This window comes from Etheostoma spectabile, chromosome 7 (assembly GCF_008692095.1).
Source record: "Etheostoma spectabile isolate EspeVRDwgs_2016 chromosome 7, UIUC_Espe_1.0, whole genome shotgun sequence".
Classification (NCBI taxonomy): domain Eukaryota; kingdom Metazoa; phylum Chordata; class Actinopteri; order Perciformes; family Percidae; genus Etheostoma; species Etheostoma spectabile.
In genome coordinates, this window is record NC_045739.1 from 10,404,922 (window position 1) to 10,420,536 (window position 15,615).

General features: G+C 42.6%; 1 protein-coding gene across 3 annotated transcripts in view; it reads right to left on the reverse strand.

Annotated features, from left to right (window-relative positions):
* Positions 1–3,608: 3,608 nt before the first annotated feature.
* The window catches only part of znf385a (zinc finger protein 385A), a 78,050-nt gene continuing 66,043 nt past the window's right edge, over positions 3,609–15,615 (reverse strand). For all 3 annotated transcript variants that reach the window (XM_032520513.1, XM_032520515.1, XM_032520516.1), the window contains 4 exons: positions 11,553–11,918; positions 7,730–7,914; positions 7,360–7,452; positions 3,609–7,024 (listed from right to left, as the gene is read on the reverse strand). In XM_032520513.1, the coding sequence (XP_032376404.1) occupies positions 6,776–7,024; positions 7,360–7,452; positions 7,730–7,914; positions 11,553–11,918 (893 nt within the window). In that variant the 3' untranslated portion in view covers positions 3,609–6,775. The remainder of the gene's footprint in view (positions 7,025–7,359; positions 7,453–7,729; positions 7,915–11,552; positions 11,919–15,615) is intronic.

Consider the following 15,615-nt stretch of genomic DNA (forward strand, 5'->3'; position numbering starts at 1 on the left):
TGCCTAAGGAGTGGCAGACCGGGGTGGGGGTTCCCCTCTTCAAAAAGGGGGACCAGAGCGTGTGTGCCAATTACAGTGGTATCACACTTCTCAGCCTCCCTGGTAAAGTCTACTCCAAGGTGCTGGAAAGGAGGGTCGGCCGATAGTCGAACCTCGGATTGAAGAGAACAATGCGGATTCCGTCCTGGCCGTGGAACAACGGCTCAGATCTTTACTCTCGAAGGATCTGGAGGGGGCCTGGGAGTATGCCCAACCAGTCTACATGTGTTTGTGGATCTGGAGAAGGCGTATGACGGGTTCCCCGGGAGAAATTGTGGGAGGTGTGTGGGAGTATGGGGTGGGGGTCCCTTCTCAGGGCCATCCAATCTCTGTATGACCAAAGTGAGAGCTGTGTCGGGTTTCGGCAGGAGTCGGACTCGTTCCAGGTAGGGTTGGCCTCGCCAGGGCTGCGCTTTGTCACCAATCCTGTTGTAATACATATGGACAGGATATCGAGGCGTAGTCGGGTGGGTGGGGGGGTTGCAGTTCGGTGGGCTCAGGATCCATTGCGTTTTTGCAGATGATGGTCTGATGGTGTCATCGGTCTGTGACCTTCAGCACTTACTGGATCGGTTCGCAGCCGAGTGTGAAGCGGCTGGGATGAGGATCAGCACCTCTAAATCTGAGGCCATGGTTCTCAGCAGGAAACCGATGGAGTGTTTTTTCCGGGTAGGGAGTGAGTCCTTTCCTCAAGTGAAGGAGTTTAAGTACCTTGGGGTCTTGTTCGAGAGTGAGGGGACCATGGAGCGTGAGATTGGTCGGAGAATCAGTGCAGCCGGTGTGGTATTACATTCCGTTTATCGCACCGTTGTGACGAAAAGAGAGCTGAGCCAGAAGGCAAAGCTTTTGATCTACCGGGCAATTTTCGTTCCTATCCTCACCTATGGTCATGAAGGCTGGGTCATGACCGAAAGAACGAGATCGAGGGTACAAGCGGCCGAAATGGGTTTCCTCAGGAGGGTGGCTGGCATCTCCCTTAGAGATAGGGTGAGAAGCTCAGTCATCCAAGAGGAGCTCGGAGTAGAGCCGCTGCTCCTTTGCGTTGAAAGGAGCTGAGGTTGAGGTGGTTCGGGTATCTGGTAAGGATGCCTCCTGGGCGCCTCCCTAGGGAGGTGTTCCAGGCACGTCCAGCTGGGAGGAGGCCTTGGGGAAGACCCATGACTAGGTGGAGAGATTATATCTCCAACCTGGCCTGGGAACGTCTCGGGATCCCCCAGTCGGAGCTGGTTGATGTGGCTCGGGAAAGGGAAGTTTGGGGTCCCCTACTGGAGCTGCTGCCCCCGCAACCCGATATCGGATAAGCGGATGAAGATGGATGGATGGATGGATGTCTTTGACAAGCATGGCACTAAAGAAAGTATAAATAACAACCATCTGCCTATTACCGTTTCTCTGCCATATGGCTATTTCTTTTCTTCTTTTATTCATGCTCTATAGAGCTCAAAGGGCAGCTATGTATAATATACTATATACACCCATTGGTCACTTTATGAGGTACAGCAAACCTTGCAAGTACTGGGACCCCATTTGCCTTAACCCAGAACTTGCCAGAACTGATTTTGATCCATATTGACGTGATAGCATCACGCAGTTGCAACAGATTTGCTGGCTGCACAGTTGAGATCTGGTGATTGTGAAGGCAATTTGAACCAACAGTGAACTCATTGTCATGCTGAAAAAACTGTGTGAGATGATTTCAGACTAATGACATGGTGCGTTATCCTTCTGGAAGTAGCCAATAGAAGATGTAGGTATGCTGTGGTAATAAAGGGATTGACATGGTCAGCAACAATACTCAGCTAGTCTGTGGTGTTTAAACAATGCTCAATTGGTTCTTAGGGGACAAAGCGTGCCAAGAAAATACACACCACACCATAACACCACCAGCTGCCGGCACAATTGAAACAAGGCAGAATGGATCCATACTTTCATGTTTACGTCAAATTCTGACCTTACTCTCTTATTGTTGCAGCGGAAATCAAGACTCATCAGACGCAATGTTTTTCCGATCTTCCAATGTCTAATTTTGATGAGGCTGTGCCAATTGAAGCCTCAGTTTCCTGTTCTAGCTGACAGAAGAAGCCCCTGCTGTGGTCTTCTGCTGCTGTAGCCCATCTGCTTCAAGGTTTGATGTTTTGTGCATTCAGAGATGCTCTTCTGCATACTTTGGTTATAACAGGTGGTTATTTAAGGTACTGTTGCCTTTCTATCAAGTTGGACCAGTCTGACCATTCTTGTCTGACCTCTGCCATCAACATGGCATTTTTGCCAAGGGAACTACCGCTCACTAGATATTTCCTCTTTTTTGGACCATTCTCTGTGAACCCTAGAGATGGTTGTGCGTAAAAATACCAGTATATCAGTAGTTTCTGAAATACTCAAACCAGCCCGTCTGGCACCAACAACCATGCCACGTTAAACACTGTCTACGGTCCTAAATGCATTGAGTTGCCGGCATTTGATTGACAGATTGGATGTGTTGAACAGGCGTAGCCTACCTAATAAAGTGGCCAGGGAATGTACAGTATGTTCAGAGCAATAGGTTTTTATGCATACTGTTCACATCAGTAGGCCTTCTGAATGACCTTGAACATCAGTTTTCTCCATTGTTACATCCAAAGCAGTTCAGAGTTACACAAGCTTTATGTGTGAATAGTGCTTATACTTTACTGAGCAGCTCTTTTCAGCTATACTGCATAGTTTCAAGTGAACCTGCTTCCCAGTCATGACAGTAGGACCATCTAGTGGCTGAGTTGTGTAAAGTTACAAGATACAGATTACTGTTGGCAAGCTGTCACTCTTTGGGAATGCTTGAAAAAAAATCCCAGGGGAACAAAATGAGGGCCATATATTACGGGAAATCAGCAACGCTCTTTAGACAGTACAATGCTGCTCTTTATCAGACACTACAATGCAGCACCATTCAGTCACTGCTCCTGGCATCTGCTGCTCACAAAGGAGATTCAGCAAAGTCTGATTGCAGCTGAGTCTCTTTTAAAGTTACATTATTTAGCTCATGTTTCTGCTGGACCAATTGCAAAAGTATGTTGGACGGTTATACTCAAATGGAACAAATGCTAAATTTTCAAGTGTTTTAAATTGTAGTAAAGATCCCAAAGTTTCCATAGATACCAAATAAACCCAGTGTGAACTTTATTAACAACACATTAGGAAAAGCTATTCTGCCATGAAGTCCTCTTTTTAAGAAGCCTATGTTTAGTTTTTGAGTCAAAGAAGTATTGACTATTCTGGGAATCCTCAAGCATGTACTGACTGCTGATCTGTACATGCTTTAGATATGTATAAAAAAGCTCTGTTTTTTTTAACTGTGCACCAAAACTATACAATTTCCTACCCAAGGTTGGAAGAGATGCAATCTTTGTGAAAATTTTGAAACGGCCATAAAACTTATTACCTTTTACAAGTACAGAAAAGTGCTATATAAAAAGGTTTAATATTATTATACTGTATGATATATTTTTTAGTATTTCATTTCATGAGATATGACATTTGATAGAAGGTGTTGGACCACACAATGATTAATTCATAAAAAACTATGAAGACATTTATTTCATTTAATGATTTATTGACATTTACTTTTTTCCCCACCATGGTTTCTCTTGATACCAATATTATTTACCATAATGTTTCTTTTTCATTTAAATTACATTTATAATGTTTCACTCACATACACATTTATTGTTTAATTTTCTTATTGCAATAAACAAGAGTAGCCAGAATGAGTCAGGTATTGCTACAATTCGCCATACAAACTCCTTGTCCCCTCTGACAATGAAATTCAAAAATAACTTTATTGGCAAGACAAAATTACAAGATAGCCCCCCCCCCTCTCTCTCTTTCTCTCTCTGCTCTGGAAGAGGCTGAGGGCAGAATAAGGCTAAGGCTATTAGCCTAAACACAGCTAACATGAAATACCTGCCCAGAAAATAGGAATCTAAATTCTATTTCCCATATGTGTAATGAGGATGGATTAGTGGGAATTAACCACAGTATGGACATATATGTGGTGCTACTACTTGACTGACCTACCAGGGACAAGATTGCAGTACTTTGATTTAGTTCAGTCATTGATCAAGAATCTAGAATCTAGGATGATTGATCAATTTTTCAAAATCAAATACGTGCAGGTTGTTGTCTCCATTATTGTGTTAGGCCACTTCAACTCCAGGTTGCCTCTGACTCTGATTGGTGGGAGGTGGGGAGAGAGCAGGCCCCTACACACACTAGAATACATATGTTTACACACACACCAACAGGAAGGAGAGCATGGATCCTGGAATAGTATCTCACTCACAAAATGAACTCTGCAAAGAAGGTTTCGTTCAGCAACGAAAAAAAAGAGCACAACGGTGGAAGCTGACACCAAGCCTGCTTCTCCTTTAAGTAATGGCATTGATAATGGGATGATAATGATTTTTACTTTAACACATTTCTCACACACACAAAAAACAAACAATTCACTCAGTAAGTCCAACAAAGAAATAAACCTGTTGAACAATTCTAGCTTTAATCCCTTGATACCAGGCATTGTACCCTGTTCCCCAAGCAGAGATTACCATAGTAAAAAGGCCCTTTAATATGAAGGGTCGGTCCCTAAGCTCAGCTACACCTCTGTCTCTCTCTGTCCCTCTCTCAATCCTATTGAGGGCTTTTCCTCCTCATGAAAGAACAGAAAAGTCTGTCAGCTGGCGTGCTCCCAGTTTACACATGACTCCAGACAACATGTCACAACATGTCACAATGATAACAAGTCACTCTGATAAAATTTGCTCATTGCATTGCAATATTCAGACAAAGGTAAGACATTAGAGCTCATTGCTTCTCAATAAAAGGGCACAGTGTACATCTCGTTCTGAAAAGGGTGATTAAGCTGTTGAGCAAGAAAGTTTCTTCTTAACTTAGCTTTTGTGGCAACCCACTGAGTCAACAGGTCTGCGTGTGTGTCAGTCGGTTTTAGTTAACCCTTATATATTCCACCATCTAACAATTCCACCCTTCCTTATCCCTTCATGGATGCAGTATTTAACATTTTCTACCTACAAAAATATTTTTATTGTGTTTCCTATTTCTATGTGTGATATAAATGCTAACCAACAGTCCTAACCAAACAAATCAAAGTTCTCACCAGTCTTTGTAAAAGTCAAAATCATGGTGTGTTTCATGGCTTTCAGTTGTAAGACGGGAAGAATTGGTTGATGCCTTGAGTTGGACGTCTTGGCTCCCTGCCCTAGGTGGCCTCGCTGAGTTCTGGCTCGGTGGTCACTACAGCTCAAGATCATATCTCCAAGAATGTATTTGGCTTTCATCTTCCTCTTTTTAATTTGTTCCCTTTGAACATTATGGTTTCCAGTGTTGATGTGCCCTGTGCTATAGACTCATGTGAACCTTTGGAGATGGGGGAGGTGTGTAGGAGGATTGGGCAGCAATGGAATAGTTCAATCCAATGAATCAGAAGCCTGACCCTGCAGAATCTTATTGCCAGGTTGCATGCAGACACAACATAGATACATCAGAACACAGGGTCGCACCTATGTCATATCTCCCCACCTACACAGTGAATCAGCCTGCGAATAAAGACCACAGCAAGGTTGACAGCTTTCTTTTGGATGGCTTAAGAAGTCTCACCTCACAATACATTTGAACTATGCTCTCTTCAGTAACTAAAAGAACAGATTATTGCCATGAAAAAACAATCTATGCTAAACATAGGGATCATGTATCAAATACAGAAGTGCATTGTGTACCAATGTGTGACTTCTGCTGTTTTTCCCATCCTCGTTCCCCTTTAGTGAGGCCCTTCTCTGACTGATATAGAGGTTGGCAGATGTGCCCTGTAGCATTTTTTGTTGGTGCAGTCTATTTTAAAACACAGATTTGTTTTGGCCTGTGTGTGTCTGCATGCTGCCTGGGGTCAATGCGCTGACCTGTGCCAGCCCTCCTCTCACCTCACCGTATCAGGAAATGACATGGGAGTGCAATCCCCCACAGTTACTTTTCTGCTCTCCTAACCCCCCTCCCACCACCATCACCACCACCACTACCATCAGACATGTTCAGATGGCTATGACCTCCCTGTCAACCCAAGTCATGTTGTATATAGCAAAGACCTAGTGTCACAAACTGAAGAGTTGCTGGCCATCAGCGCAGAAGGGGACGTGTACTGTACCGTGGAGGCCACCACAGCTACGTGTGGCGCATACAGCAAAGACTGATTGAAGCAGCTACCCTACTGACATAACATTATTGTCTTGGTTTTTGAGGTGCATAGGATGAGAAGAACACGTTGAGCCGTGATGACAGGAGAAAACCAACCTGGCACAGAATAATTACGCAAGTAACACTACATGTGGTTTAATCTTTCCAGTAAGGTGTGCATGTGTTTCTTCTGTAGCTATCGAGGCGGCCATGGCAGGGCTACAGTGCAAGGGAGAGGGACTAGGGGAGGTGAGAGATGTACAAGGGAGTTCAATGCATGATGAAAATCTCTCCATCTGCAGATCACTCAGAAGTCTTTGAAATGGAGGGAGAGTTTCAGGTAAAGGGAAGAAAGACATATACTTTGACTCTCCGCTGCTCCCTTGCTTGTCTCTCAGTTCAATAATTAAATGGTTAGAATTTCCCCCATATCAATTGCTGTTAGTTGATCATTTTTGTATCTTCACAGTGTGCTTTTGGAGTGGCTGTTCCGGACTGGCCAAAGTCAAAGGGTGATGTGTCAGTAAGGGGAGAAGAGGATTTGCCCGTGGGTGGTGCGGATAGGCCCGGGGGCGGGTCTCAGGATGGTGTGGCTAAGAGGTGGGCCTTGTAATAGGTGATGGTGTGGGTGGTGCCCAGGAGCTGCTGCACGGAGAGCCAGATGGTTCGAGGAAGCTGCAGCAGCCATTGCTGCAGCAACAGCCAAGGGGCTGGGCAAGAGCCCTGCACCCAAAGCTTTGGTGAGATCCTTGGAGAAGGTCAAAGAAGACTGCAAACAGAAGGAGGTGCACAGAGAGACACAAGACAAGAAAGCAGGGATAAAATGATTAGTTACAGAAGGTCAACACATGGAGGGGAAACATAAATAGACTTTCTTCTCCAGACTCTCCAGTTTCAGTTCAATTGAGGTAATATTTTTAGGAAGAGGTCACAGCCAAAAACAGGCAGGCTTTTGTTGGGATCAAATAAACACGCTCTAACCACTCCAAGGCCTTGTGGACCTCATGGTCTTGATTATCACTGTCGACGTAACCCGTGGATTCCAGGTTTGCTGACTGTGTCACAGAAGAAGTTACAGTTCAACAGAGAAACTTGAAAGGTTACCGTCAGATCAGCTCCCCTGTGCTTCTTGTGTCGGCTAAGGAGGGGGTTAGGCTTGCCCGCCATGCCGTCCCGGTGCCTTCGACTTGATATATGCTGAAAAGGAGGGAACACAGGAAGACAAATTGTTCTTACTTTCCCTAAGTGAAAATTATTTCCGTATTAAAACATCAAAATGGATATGACTGTTTTTGACCTGAGAATGTCTCCCATTATTAAATAATTATGGTAATTACAAATGTTCTCACAAAATGTTTGTTGCATGAAAAAGTAATCTTTAGACTTCCAAAAGAGCCCGTAATATCATATGCAAATTATTTCATAGATAACTATTAAATGTAATTGTTGGTTAAAATGCATTTCTCCCTCCTACCTGTTTGAGTTGTAGTTCAGAGTTGACCCGCACATTGCAGATCTCACAGTGGAAGGTTCGTTCCTGAGTGTTGGGGTCCACCGGCCCCCCTCCCTGCTCTCCAATGGGCTTGGGGCCCAGGCGAGGATACGCCTTGATGGGGCCCAGCCCGCTTCGTGCCTCTAAGATAGTTTTGTGTTTTGTACCTGCGGACACACACACACACACACACACACACACACACACACACACACAGCCATTAAGCAAGATGAAATTATATATTTAGAAGCTAAAAGAATGAAATAATACAGTGCCAAAGCGCATCACTATTTATAACACATGAGTCATGCCACAGTTTCTCTTTAACTCATAACAGTGAGTTGGAGAAACAGTGACGGTGACAAATATCAGGGTATGAAAGAAAAGAAAGAGAGAAAAGAGAACAAGGAAATAAATGTACCACTGGCTTGATTCTCCAATAATTGGTCGCATATGCACAACACACACAGCATGTTGCTGTATAAAGTTGCAGGGGAAAGTTGTTGCCACTAGAGGGCTGCAGTCAGACAGCCGTGCAGCTGAATGATGAACTCAAAGCCCTCTCCCATGCGAATTTTACAATAACTGGTTGATGGTGTTTGATCAGTGGAGTGGGTGAGATACAACCATAGCGTGTGCACTGTAGTAAATTATACTAGTAGGGTAAAAATCAAGATGTCTTATTATTGAATTCTGAATGATGTTTATGCTTTGTAACACATTCCTACAGCTGATCAATCAAAACAGGGGCCCTTGTTTGATTACAGATTGGCATGTTACACTAGACACAAGACAATTACATCAAAAACACAACAGATGTGTTTCTTGGCAAAACCAACTTAGACGTTACATATGAACTCATGCCTCGTAATGGTCAAATTCCCCAGAGTCCACCCAACGCCCTGCTATTAATACAATCATGACTCCAGCCAGAATAAAAACTTATTCTTACATATTCAGCAATTCAAAAATTCTACTTTGTCAGATGTTTTCAATAAAAGATGTCCAACTGCTGAAAAAAATGAATTTACAAAAGGTTCTAAACTGTGGGGATGCAGGTTTCATACATTTACATGAAGTATTTCTATAGGCAGTCTTTTCTTAATTTGAACAAATCACACTCCAGGGGGCTGAATTTGGAGGCGGCATACGGAAAGGTGCTCTTGCACACTACGTTCCCTTTCAAGTGGTCTGCAAAGCAGCACACCGTAGAGTGCACCAGAATACTTTCTCATTAAATAATCACGCATTTTGTTCTTGGCTGAAAATGTTTAGTCATGCCCCCCCATCGACCCCTATGCCTCTCTGCTCACAAAGTAAAGCATCCCACTGTCTTTGGCTCTGCCTTTGAGTCACTCAGCCTGAAATCCCTTTGAACAGAGTTAATGTTACAGAAGAGAGAGAAATGGTCAGGGTAGGGTGGCTGGTGGGGGACATAGAGGCTGTGGGTTCCATTGGGGAGGAAAGGGCTGGAATGCTCGTGGCCAGAAAATGTGCTCTTGGGTTGTCTGTTTTTGCCTTTGCTATATTTTGGTCTGACAATGGATGGCCCGGCGCTAAGGTTGACTCATAGTGTAAACCAAAACACAAGCAGACAAGTCACATTTGAAAACAAAGAAATATGCAATGAATTAACAGGAAATTGTTGAAATAACATTACATACACATCATTATTTTTTTCTTTACTGCTGTTCATTCCGTAACACGCATGCTGCTCATCTGTCTGCATGACGTATGCTCTTATTTTTTTAACCCTGCTAACATGCACAGTTTTGATTTTGAGTATGAGTGAGGGTGATTGTTTCCAGATTGTTTCCCCCATAGAGTTTCAACTGTTTCAACTCTGCCATTCAGCGTTTGAATTTTGGAGCCAGGTAGCTGACAGCAGGCTGTGACTCAGGGGCATGTTTAGAAGTTGTAATCTGTGTGTGATCTCTTTTTATACTTCCATGTGCCTGTACGTCGTAATCACGCTAGTAGGCAGATGTAACACACACTTGTTGTTGTGTAGGTGTTAGACAGATAAACAATTAATCAGCGCCTGATAAAGCATAAACTCCAAAAGCCTTCCATAGGTTAATCCAACCATAATGGTGGCCGTGATTGCATTTGTATTGATTAATACTGTATCCAACTGTAAGAGGTGTTTGTGAGCTGGCTCGCCAAACACCACTCAAGGAAAATGGGATACAGTTACACTGATGTGGGGTCAGTCCATCAATGTCTATGTCTCTGTAGTATTTTCCTCTGTGTAGGAGAGTGTATAAATAATTAAGAGAGGAGGTCGGCAGATACAAACTGTCCTCAAAGAGACAAATGGTCACAGGGAGAGCTAAGTCGGTAGGGCATAAAGGATTAAAGAAGACAGTGGGCACCTCAGGGGTATTTGCAGCCCTGAGAAAGTGTTGTCATCTGTGAAAGCTGTCTGGCAGAACGTTGAGGCGGGTATTGTGGTAAGCTCAGCCACATAACATATTTTTCTCTTATTCCCTCATGCAGTGGTTACCCGCCTCAACCATCCTTTCCTGCAATCTTTTCAAGTGGAAGGCTTCAGGCTATGGGGAACCATTTTTATGCTGCGTTTTGCAAATGATAAGACAAATCATGAATCTTTAATTTTTGTCTTGTATGTTTGAAGAAAGTGGAGTGTGTTAGCAGAGTGCTGCATGAGAGAGTCACACACACGCACGCATGCACGCACGCATGCATGCACGCACACCCACGCGCACGGGCTTGGTTACATAGGTGAAGCCTGTCGGTGTCAGACAGCTCTGTTAATCTACTGATCAGTGTTCTTCTCAGTACCCTCTGCTGGGGCGCAGTTAACAGAAATGGTGTGTACAGCAGTGTGTACAGTAAAGGCAGTCAGGTTATAAGATGTATGTTTGTGCAACTTTAAGGAGCCTTGAAATTAAAAGTAACAATTTAAATTTGTCGTTAACTAATTTAACACGCTTGATTCAACCTCGACACAGTTATTAAAAACTGCTACAATGTTCTAGAGACTTGGTGTTGAAACAACTATAATTACTTATTACGGTAAAATAAGAATTATCGTTCATCATTCATGTTCTGAAATTGTTTTAAAAGCATCAATTGCAGTAATTCCTGGTGCACATGACAACCAGCAATTACTGTATTACTTTGAAGGGATTGTAGAATATTGCAATTTTGATGAAATATAAAATATATATATCCATGTATAGATTTATACACAATATATATAAAAGGTTCACTCAAAAATGTAATTTAACTGATCATTTAATAGGAAGTGTTATTACATAACTATGTTACTAAATCTTCAGTTACAATATGTATTATTGTATTATATATATAAAATATCTTATTTTCAAAAATGTAAATATCTCAAATTATTTTCAAAGCAGTAGTTGTGTGAATGTTGGTTTTCAATGAATGTCGTCTCTTAAACTGACCAGTTTTTGGTTTTCTCTGAGCCCACGAATGTCTTCTCATCATCTAGAAGTGCATTACATTTGCAACCCTTATTTACACTCTTTGATTATTTTTTTAAATAGAATGTCATAATATTTAGAAGTTGCTACATGGGTCTTTCTTGGCAAAATTCCTCTGACACATTATTGAGACATTTTGTTTTCAGCAACAACAACAACAACAGCGTGGTTTGAGTAAACAGCGAAGAATCCAACCACAGCTGAAAGGTTCCACCTCCAGAAAGTCATATTTCATCAACAGAAGATCCAAAAACATCAAAGTTAATTCCACATGGTTTGCTTAGCAAATTTCAGAGTGTGCAGAAGCTGAGCAATATCAACGCAGAACACACCTTTGTTGTGGGCCTCCAGCTGTGACAGGGAATTGACAGCCACCTTGCACAGTGAGCAGTATAGCAGCTTCTTGGCCTTGTCCTCCTCTGTCTCTGGATTAGCCAGGCTGGAGGCCGTGGTGCCGGCAGCTCCTGAAACCGGGGGTCCGGATCCCGGCTGCTCTGAGCTGGCGCTGCCAGTGCCGCAGCCTGGGGAGGATGAGGAAGGGGGTATCAGGGGAGGGGTGTGAGTGGGCAGAAGGGGGCACACCGAGGGGATGGGGGAGTCTATGGGTGGGTTAGGCGGGGTGGTAAGAGGGAGAAGGGGCCCTGGGGCCAGCAGCGGCCCTGTGGCCAGCAGCCTCTGCGACAGAGGCCGTATTTCATCTGCAAAAACAAAGAGAAAAACAAAGAAAGAAATAGAATAAATTATGTATGGAGAACAATCAAATAACTTTTTTGTGGTCCAAAAAGTACATAACTCAGACAATAAAGTGTTTTACTGTTGACTTCATTGTCTTTAAACTCAGCAGTGAAGCAAAGTATCCCTGACATAAACTTGCTGCTATGTTAAACCACATCGCTCACCCCTCCCAGTCAAATGTGGACAGCATTACGCAGACAAACCAACATAAAGCGCTTAAAGACGGAAGTGCTTTTTAATTCCTATACTGTAGCCTATAGGCGTAATTGGTTAAAAAGAGTTATTTTTAATTTTTTTACTATCAATTTTTTTCTGTAGTTACAAGAAAGTGGATCAGAGGGGGAAAACCTATGTCACACATAAAGGCATGGACATATGTTTTTAGGCTTATTGAAGTTTTTTTTAATCTTTCACTGATGTGGTCTCATGTTATTGAAATATTTCTCGAAGGGAGAAATCGGAAACAGATGCCACAGCCTGTGCATGCTTTGACTCACCTGTTGTTTTGGCTGGGTTTAAAGCAAAATGGCATTTTATTTGTCACCAGGGCAAAAGAAATATTAAGTAATCTCTGCTCTGACTCTTTGCTTCCTTTGCTTGTGCTAGCTCCCTTTTGCTTTATTTCCTTATTGTTGCATATTTAAATTGCATGACGGGGACTCTTTCTTTCCTTTCACCAAACATGTTTATACATACATTTCTAGACACATGTTTCTGGTCAATCACTCCCATACGCAACGTCTTCTGTATTCACTAAGTAATGGGTGTTGCCTGAAAAAATACACTCTAAATTTGGGTGGGGTATTCAGAACTCTCCCCATCAGCAGGGACCAGCAGGCCCTCGTCCAAACTCCACAGGATGTAGCGCCGAGGGCAAGCAAAGGAAAAGCCCCACAAGATCATGGTATTAAAGGGATATCATGGAGTATTTCTGGGAAGAAAACAAATGTTGACTTTAACTGCTCAATATCCTTTTAAGGATTACCACATGCTTTGTCATTTTGTCACATAGCAGAGTCCATAAGGGTTGTGATATGTTTATGTTTTTGTTTCACCCTGTGAGTTTTATGTGACTATATGATCATTTGTGTAATGTATAGTTGTTGTGGCTACTTAATTGCATCATCTCTGATAAAGATGCCCTTGTGAGTGCTTTCCATTCTACTGCTTTCCAAGATCAAAATTACCTCTCTTTCCATATGGTGAGTTTCCAGCTGCAAGGCGGCTGCACAAAGCGTTTGTCAAACAGATGTTTTGATAAAATGAATATTTCTTACTCTGACTCTTTGTGGCATTGAGAAGTCCACAAACCAAGTCTGAATCATAGTACATTCTGAGGGGTAGTGCTCAAATGGGGATTTTTGTGACTCATAATATGCTTACTTTGCTACATCGTTGTCTGAGCTGGTTACTGTAGGTAAATTGCAGTGCTTGTAACTACAAGTGCATGGAGGCAGAATGATAGAGAAGCTAAAGTAGTTCTCTCTAGTATTGTTGTTGAATTTTTGCCCACACACAGGCACATACACAAACACACACATGGTTTCATTACAATGCCGACAAACAAACCCCTAATCCACAGTGTCCATAACATATGATTTTAGTTCAAATCAAGTGGGAAGGAATAGAGGTGGTTGGCCAAATAGTAATGAGAGATTTCATGATTCATGATGGCCTGGAGGTCCTCTGGTCTTACCAAACCATCACATCCAGTTACTGTTTCACCTCATACCAAAGTAAATGCCTCTTACCCTCATCCCTCCCCACAAATTAATCTTGAGGGTAACCCCTCGGGGCCTCCATAACCCATCTCAGCAACCCAAAATTCTGTATCTCACTGAGCAGCAAAGTGTTTGTTTTTGTTATATTTTCTGACTTAAATGTAAAGCATGAAACATTAATTTTAGATTTTGCTATTTTCTCTGAGTAGCAAAGACAACTTGCTCTATTTTTCTTGCCCTGAGAATGCCACTGTCAGAGTAATTTGAATCTAGGGATATACTTAAAGCTTAATTCAACTTTGTTCAAGCAGTTAACTGACCTTCTACCCTGCTAGCTGGCCTCATAGCCAAACAGAAGAAGGCATTATTCACTGGGAAAGGTCAGCAGAGGGAGATAACTCAGTCCAGATGCTTGACACTAAAACTTGATGTGTCTGCATTACCTTAATCCACGTCAGGAAATTAAAGCTATGTATAGTATGCATTCCATGGGGAGAGTTTTTGTTGATAAATATGTGAGATTTAATACAAACTTTTTAGGATTCAGACCAAAACCACTTCCGTTGTTTGCTGCAAGAGTCAAAGTTTGTCATTATTCCTTGAGTGTGACATTTTGTCTATTCCGCGAAGACTTCTTGGAAATGTAAAAAAATATCTGATTGTGGAATTAGAGTGGAAGACAGTGTGTTAAGGAGTGGTTATGTGACATGAGAATGTAAATGATCCCATAAGGTCTGAAAGCAGACAAAGAATAAGCGTTTTGTTGTTAAATAAAAATGTAAAAATGTAAAGCTGAAAGCAGAACAACAGAGTTATTGCCATTAACAATCCTAGGCGTAGGTGGAATGTTGTGCATGGATTTGGATATGCTTTGTTTATCTCAAATGTCGAATGAAAGTGGTGCAATTTAAACCAAGGTAAACAGATTACAAAGGGCTGCATTATTGTGAGTTTTAAGTATTATAAGATACTGTTCCTGCAAAAAAACAGGAGGTTTAACAGGAGGACTGGTGTATTGACTGTGTGGGTATTCTTAATGATTAACGAGCTAAGAAACCCAATGCTTGCCCTACGAGAGGCCGAGCCTCATACATAATGCAGTTGGGTGCCTTTTTTCCAGTCTGGCTTGCAGCCTATCTAGTCTCTCTCTCTCTCTCACACACACACACACACACACACACACACACACACACACACACACACACACACACACACACACACACACACACACACACACACACACACACACACATTATTTAATTATTTCTGCTTGATTTAGTCAAATATCTCACTTCAGATAATATCCCCAGAAAACTTCAAGACTAAAAACAAATATAGAAAGAGCACAAAAAGCCTTTGTAACTCAATACTACAGTCACCTCATGACCATGAAACCCTAGCCCTCACATGAAAGGCATCTGTTTAATTGACCTTGGGTGTGTGTGCGCCTGTGGGAGTTTTTGCGTGGACTTAAAGAGACGTAATACTGTATCAGGGTGGATTTAACAGTGTCCTTCATTAGAGTGGGAGTGTCAGACAGCCAAGGGATAAAGAAGAGGGGAAGGAGGGAGGGAAGAGAAGAGTTTCTCTCCAAGTAGACAGCTGTCTCTGAGTCACTCAGCCAACCCCTCACTTTACCAGGCCAAATACGCCAAAGCCATTGGCCTCCTCTTTGCGGGTCATCTCTGTACGCAAACCTTTTGAGGGCTATAAAACTTGTGATCTGTTCTAAGAACTGTGAGGTAACAGTGGTGGACGGTGGGTGTGGCCTTGACCAACTGCCACTTTGCTTGTTTGAAAGCCAAGATGTCTCTCTCTTTCTCATGGGCGAGCCAAATTCTCTGGGCGGGCAGAGCAGAGAAAAGGGACATGATCTTGCCCCTTATGACCTCAAAAGGAGCAAGATTCCAGGTCGGCCCATCTCAGCTTTCATTTTCTC